The following is a 7,790-nucleotide window of genomic DNA, read 5'->3' as shown; positions in this document are numbered from 1 at the left end:
CATCCCGGAGAGATCTGCAAATATTTCACAAGTTGCACATTTCATTATGACGCGTTGCTTTGAAGAATCGTCCCCTTCGGTTTTGCCCGGAGCCACAGCACTCCCGCTACTTTGTGCATGATACTTTGCCGCTCTAGTCTGGGGAATGATTTCTGTTTAAATTCGATTTAATCAATTAACAATGAAAATTAATAAGGTTAATAAATTTAAATTTACTATACTAAGTCAATGCAGTAATACGTATTCCGCTGTATAGTTTTACGTTATACCTTAGCTATGAAGTAGCATCAACTTGAGCTGAGCCTTCGTAACACAGTCCGGTTGGAAATGTATTCACCTGTGGCCGTAGTAACCTCAAGAGACAGTTGATGATAGGACATCGTAGGGTTCCGTCTTGCTGTTTGAGCCAGATAGTAGTCTGTTCTGGTTGACGTAGTCGTTGGGCAACATTGGCCAGCTCTTCTTGTAATGGTTTCTGTCTCCTGAAACTGCTTCCATAATGCCGAGACGACATGGCGTGATACATTAAGCAAACATGCCATCTGCGACTGTCAGACTTCGTCATCCAACAGCCGGCCATCTTAATGAATCATCTAAACGATGATGAATTGCCATCCTAAGTACTGAAGATGTGGCTGTTTCAATTAGCAAACCAAAAAACGGGATCGAAGTAATGTGGTCGCAACCCGTGATAGGCACGATAATTTGCATAATGTGTTACTCTGTAAGGTGGTAGATAGATTTCTATTGGATACTCGGAATTAGCATGCCAGGATACCTATTATATCAAATAAAGTATTCACCTTCGGCGACACCGTTCACAATAAAATATTCTTGAAAAACATTATTTCTGTTAATTTTATCGAGCAGTGTATTTCTTCAGGCCATTTATTCTTAGACTTTTCGTTGAGGGATAGCCTAGGGCCACACGTGAAGCGGCTGTGTCAAATAGTGCTCTTCAAAGTGTGTTTTTTTTTTTCAAAGTGAAATTTAAAGTTTTAGATTCAATTAAAGTGGATCCATTTGGCAAATTTCTAAGACGTTCTCATGTTATGAACGATTCTAATTTTCACTGTTGCTGTTGTCTTTATTCTCCGCTCGTTCGTAATGGCAACGCCATATAGGTCTGTCCGTTGTGCTATTAATCTTTTGCCTATCTGCCTACTTAAACGTTTGGTCATTGGTTAATTCCAGTCAGCACCTGATGTTTGAATTTATAAATTGCAGCATTGGTCACACGTTCCAAGAAGTGTTTACACCAACTCGGTGACTATGTGGAAAAGTAGTGCAAAGTATGTGCTTTCTATTGCATAATGTTACATTATCTCAATAAATGTCTCTTGGGCTACAATGGTCAAGTGTTATTTATTTTTTGAATTACCCTCGTTTAATTTACTTATAATTATCTGCTTTTTATACAGTATTTTTAAATCAGAAAAAATTTATTATTAAACCAGTTGCTTTCATCCTAAGAAGTTTGGGAATTCATTGTTTAGCATTTAGTGGTGAATTTTTAGGGCCAGTTTGCGTACACGATACATGCAAACGTTAAATTTCTCAAACAATATTATTGGGGTTTAGCGTAAATCAAAACACAAATAAGAAGATGTAAATAAGTAAACACAAATATATAAATAGATAAATGAAATACAGTAATAATAATAATATAAAAAAGGAGTCAAATTTAGACTTCCAGGCTTTATATTTTACTGATTCTGAGCTTTCAATAAGCCTCATTTTGATAGTGTATACTAGTATATACATATTTAACAAGGGCATAAACAGCCTTTTGGGGACGAGAATAATAAACACACAGAGGAAAGAACAGCATGTGTCACGAAGAAACAAATGCCAACTAATAATTCCTTAGTGACAAAATTTACTAAAAATTTAAATTAAACATGATGTAATCGATGAACGATCCAACAAAATTAAAAAAAAGACTTATGCCAGGTATAACAATTACTGCAAACAGAAACAGATAATATACAAGCACACATACAAAAAAAAAAACAAAAAAACACAACATAATGATATAAAATAAAAATACTAAAGTTGACAACCAAGTATCTCTCTCTCTCCACTTATTCAGGGAAGTGCAGTGAGACACGGAATCCTGCGGTAAATGGCGCGACTGTTGTATGAAATCATGCAAGGAAACTCTTGCATCAACCTGTTGGACGAATACAGACACATTAATAATAAAGTGGTTCATTTTTTTTCTAGGGAAAAAAATTAGCCACTTTTATCGGGGTCGTATTAGCCATTGTGAAAATTTCCAACGCTCGCGTTTATAGAAATGCGAGCGTTGGAAATTACAAAACCAGTATTAACCTCGAAGGTGCAGTTAAAAGCGATTTCCACGCCAGCACACTGGCAATGTGGACGTAATGCTGAAGTGAGTTTAGCGCAGTGATCCTGAATACGATTTTCCAACGCATCACTGTACAGTCACAAGAGAATTAACTTCTACTGATTATGTACTATGTATCAAATAATAATTAAGGTAAATAAAAACTTGTTTTTTTTTAACTTTATTTTGGTGATTATAACGCATATATATATATATATATATATATATTTACACATACACGCACACTGTAACAGTTTTAAGGTGTCAATTTTGTGGGATAAAAATGGTCTAAAAAAAAAAAAACTTTTCGAATTAATGGACATTCTATAAAGCGGTTATACCTCTGTTCTTCCTATTACTCTGTAAAACCTAGTATGTATTTACAAAAATGAACTAGATAGCTTTTTTACGTTACATATTTGCATTTTCGTTTGGCCACCTGATTCTGATCGACATGGAAAGTGCGTTTTACAGCTTGTTTCCAGATAAAACGGTTAATCGTGTTTAATATAATGTACGTTCAATCCCTTTAACGCTCGCATAGAGGTATCCATGGTCAATCGAAGCCATGATTTGTGAATTTTCAGTGGCTGGTGTCTCTCTGATGAAGCGATCACTGTGGTTCCATACACTTTGTGTTGTTTTTCTAATCTCTACTATCCAAATAGAATAGGGATCGGGGGGGGGGATTCCTTGAGTGATTTCAAGAAGCAGTTGCGTAGGATTCTGCTCCTCTGCGTTTTCCTGGGTGAGTGCAACAGGTTCTTGCTTGTCAGTTTTGGTATTTTTATTTTATTTCATTATGTAGTATGATTCGAGTTCTTTTGTGCTTGTATACAGGAGCAGTTAATACAGTGGTTTTCAACCGGGGTGCCGCAACAACATTCCAGAAGTGCCACGTAATTTGGGTTTAAGTTACTTAAAATTATTATTTTTTTTTTTTACATTTATGTTTATTTCATTATAAAAGGTGTACAGTATCTTTTTAATTTTGTGGTGATCAATAATTGACGTTTACTTAGTACCGCTATATAAAGAATAAAATTATTATATACTATATATATAATTTGTATTATGAAATGTAATTTTTATAATTTTGTTATTTGGTTTTTAGGAGCATTAGCAATATTATAAGGCCATATTGCTCCGGGTTATACGGTGGTCATTCCATGACCTTTCCGCATTTTCCATATTTGGTGGTGACGGGCTCGAACCCCGGTCTAATCAAGAAGTGTATGCTACGCACTGCTGCTCCTTCCCACCTGGCTACGGAGGCGCCGTAATTTTTATAATGAGAGAGAGAGAGAGAGAGAGAGAGAGAGAGAGAGAGAGAGAGAGAGAGAATCGGATCTAACAGGCAGAAAATTGAGTAGGGGTGCCGCAAAATAAAATAAATGACTGAGGGGTCCCGTTATTAAAAAAAGGTTGAAAACCACTGAGTTAATACCTCTCTTGTTGTTGTTGCCGTTTGCAACAATTCTTATATGTAGTATAAGAAATGGTGTTACAACCTTAAGAATTTTGTTACAGCCTTACTGACAGATTCAGGTTGGAGAGAAATTGGTAAACAGATGATAGAAAATATTTCGAAGGGCAGGGGGGAAAGATTTATCATCCTTGCTGAATAAATATGACACCGGTAACACGATTAGTAAAGAGCACAAGAGGGACAAAATTGGTAGTTTCACCACTGTCTGAAGTTACCTTGTACAAGGACAGGAACTCTCATTAAAAAAAGATAGATATATTCAAATTAATATTGGACGGAGCCCCTTATGAAGACTTATTCACAAAAACGCCCTGTAAAACTTCAAGAAACATTGTTTCCATTTCATTGTATTTGTCTTTGGAAGTGTTACTGATTTATCGATTTCATTTTTATAGTTCTGTTGCTTTAATGTTCTCGATATTTTCTAAACCTCCTCTGGATGATTTTAGCAGCATTTTCTCTCTGTTTCCTCTCCAAAGTGGTAGAAACTATTTCTGCCTGACTTCTATTGGGGAAGGTTTTTCGAAAGCGCTGGTCCATCTGCTCTTGCAGAGTTCGAAATTCTTCTGTATCTTCAACATCTCCGAGTACTAAATTGACAAGGGCATGAAGAATGTCTAGGCAATGAATGCGATCACCTTTAGAGATAGGAAGATTCATTGCAACTGTCGCTGGAATGTTTGGTTTCGGAATGCCCAGAGGAGGGTCCAAGCTGGCGATAAAATCAGAAAGTTGAGTAAAAGTTATAAACTGGGTTGCATGTGGGTCGTAACGTGACCACACTACGTAGAACATCTCGATATCTTCTTCAGAAATTCCAGTCTCTTCTTCTTTATTAGCCTGATTTAAATTTTCCAAAATAACTGCTATGTACATGTTGATTATTACCATGAAGTTGATAATTATGAAACTCACGAAGAAGAGAATGGCTACGGACGACTGGCCACAGTTTCCGTTGGGTAAACCCTGATAGTCTGGATCACAGCGGGGAGGCTGCACCATCAAAGAATCCAAAACATCATTCCATCCAGCAGAAGTGCTCAATCTAAATAGCAACACCATACTATGTGAGAACGTCTCAAAGTTAACAACCTCATTAATACTTCCGTTGTGAATAACATTTCCAAAGAGAGACATGCCGATAATAGAGTACACAAACATCACTAGAAACAGCAGAGCGCCGATGTTGAACAGTGCTGGAAGAGAGATTACAAGAGCAAACAGAAGCTTTCGAATTCCTTTGGCGGCTTTGATCAAGCGGAGCACCCTTCCAATTCTTACTAAACGAATGACCCGTAATAAGGTGGGACTGATTACAAGCTTTTCCAGCGCTTCCTCGAAAATAATTCCTGTAGAGGAATAAAAAAAAAATAAAAAATGAACTTTACATTTGAAGTAAAAACTGATTAAAATACCAAAATACACCACTTAGACTTGAATATTTGCACAAGAATTATAATTCTAGATAAAATCTCACATATAAATACATTTTTTGTTTACATTTGTGACATTTGTTTACATAGGGGTGGAGGGAGGGAGAGAGAGAGAGAATATAATAACAACATTGTATTTGAATATCCAAGTTATATGATAATAACAACACAGCAGTGTTCAAAATAGATCCTTCTAAAGTACTAAATATAAAAATTTTCCTACGCCAGATAATCCTACGTGGACATCCATTTTAGGGAGTCTTTGGGTTTCGCTGGGAGTCTTGTTATTTGAGTCCGAAAAGACAGACAGGGTGAAGAAAACAGGCGTTTTACGCATAGGCAAATGCCTTTTTTTTTAAATTTTTTTTTTAAACTGTTAATATTCTCTTCCGCTACATAACGGAAAGCTTTTATGTTTTGTACTCTGCTGGTATGATGCGCTGTGAGGCTGTTTTAAGAGGGCTCTACCCTCTTCTACCCTCTTCCAATTGATGAATGAGATATGGCAAACTTTTTTCTTTACAGGATGTCTTAAAGATAGTAAAAATGATAAAAAATACAGCAGTCGAACTAAAAAAAAAAAAAAAAACATGCAAAATAAATGCATATAAATTATAAATTTTGTTCTGCAAAGCCCAATAAGAACCGGTGAAGTTGCAATGTTTATGACAACGGTCGCACATGCGCCGGCTTCGATCTTTTATGTTGTCTGGTAGAAGATGTGTGTAAATCAATTACAGGGACGTGAGCATGCGCGGTTTTTTTGTGGAGGACTTGTCTGTGGAGTAAAATCTGTCCGAGTGGTGTATTGAGCCAACGCTTTTTGACCCTTGTGTGAGTGTGTGTGTATTTTTATTATTGTACAAATAGGACATAACCTCATTCTGTACGTGGCAATGAACAAATCGGGTTTGTTACTTAGTACAGCGATTTCATATTGTAGAGATACTTCGTTACGAGTTGGCTTGGTATTGTACTATTCTAAATAAAAAACACTGCTCCAATAGAGAAGTATATTGCTATTTGTTTAACGTATATTTAGAAATCGTTCATTTCACTGCCCAGATCTAAAATCCCTGCCAGATAATACTACGTGGACATCCGTTTTCGAGCCTCGATGGGAAAATCTATACAACATTCGTCAGACTGCCAACCGTCCCTTTGCTATCCGTGTCCAAGAGCTGCTCAGAGTGCTCGACATCATGGTAGACAATGTTGCTCAGTCATCAGGGCAACCACTTCCACCCTGGCATGCTCGCTTACCATCATGCGACTTCTCCATTAAAAATTGGGGTAAGGGCATAACTCCATCTTCTGTCTACTAACAACTCTATGCTGCCCACCGAACATTCCGACTTCTTGCCTGTCTTCACTGATGGTTCGAAGTCGGAGTTGTCTGTCGGATCTGCTGCTATCTTTCCAGGTCGTACTATATCTGGGAAGATTCCCCAAGAATGCAGCATATATATAGCTGAGCTATATAACTTGGACCACATTAAAACCCACAAGTATCAAAGGCGTATGGTGTACACCGACTCTCTAAGTACACTGTAAGCTTTATCGGGGATGAAGTATAATCATCCTCAACCATTTGTGACCCGGATTCAGCAGACGCTACATTCTCTCTCTCTCTCTCTCTCTCTGAGTGTTCATTCGTTTCTGTTGGATTCCAAGCCACATCGGGATCAGGAGAAATGAACTGGCAGATTAGCTACAGATTTAGTAGCTTATTGGCAGATGCTGCGGCCAGATCACTAGAACCCCACAACGCTTATTGCCTGTTAATCTCCTATACAGACTACATGCAGCTTATACATGCTAAACTATTCTCCCAATGGCAATAATCTTGGCATGAGCAAGTCGCAAACAAGCTCTATCAGATAAAGCTTGTGATCCGACACTGGCAGTCTGGTCTGCGCAGGAACCGCAGAGAGGAAGTTGTTCTAGCTCGCCTCCGTATAGGACACAGTCATCTTACTGTGTTACGGAGATGGGGGGAAACCACTGGTGCCGTCTGATCCTAAATACACTTTACACTTTACTGGGCTCTCAGGAAATTAGGTGGCAGGACCTGCCAGAGTAAATAACTATAATACTGGTGTACCTGGTCTGCATCCACGGGGAAGAGTGTGGACAACGTTGGGTCCCATTAGGGGCCCACGGCTAAATGACCAGAGGAACAACGGTACACGACACTACACATGTACAAAATCCACACACTTTTAAACCTCTGGCATTGACAGTGTTCTGTTTCACACCTACAATGTATACTACGCGGAGATGAGGGAACCCCTGGTGCCGTTTGACACTAAACACTCTACTGGGCTCAACTTAAGCGCGATCTATTCGCCAGGATTAGACAGCTCGGTAAACCTACAATGTTCTTGCCTCCGAGTGCCAATGACATTGGTTGGCTGCGCTTGCTACAGCTATTGTGCAAGTTACAGAATAAGGGGCGCGATATTAGCGAGGACGATGCGAGCGACATTGACTTCATGAAGAAGGCGACGCTAGT

The 7,790-nt window shown here is 38.3% G+C and overlaps 1 protein-coding gene across 1 annotated transcript in view; it reads right to left on the bottom strand.

The window, feature by feature from the left end:
* Positions 1-4,246: 4,246 nt before the first annotated feature.
* Positions 4,247-7,790, bottom strand: part of NaCP60E (Na channel protein 60E) — a 115,437-nt gene continuing 111,893 nt past the window's right edge. Inside the window, exon 27 of the mRNA XM_090371729.1 lies at positions 4,247-5,191. Coding sequence (XP_090227855.1) covers positions 4,248-5,191 — 944 coding nt within the window. The 3' untranslated portion in view covers position 4,247. The remainder of the gene's footprint in view (positions 5,192-7,790) is intronic.

Source organism: Mastigoproctus giganteus, chromosome 4 (genome assembly GCF_048544385.1).
Source record: "Mastigoproctus giganteus isolate SK-2022 chromosome 4, ASM4854438v1, whole genome shotgun sequence".
NCBI lineage: Eukaryota > Metazoa > Arthropoda > Arachnida > Uropygi > Thelyphonidae > Mastigoproctus > Mastigoproctus giganteus.
The sequence above is the reverse complement of the archived record's forward strand: the minus strand, read 5'-3'. Positions and strand labels throughout refer to the sequence as shown.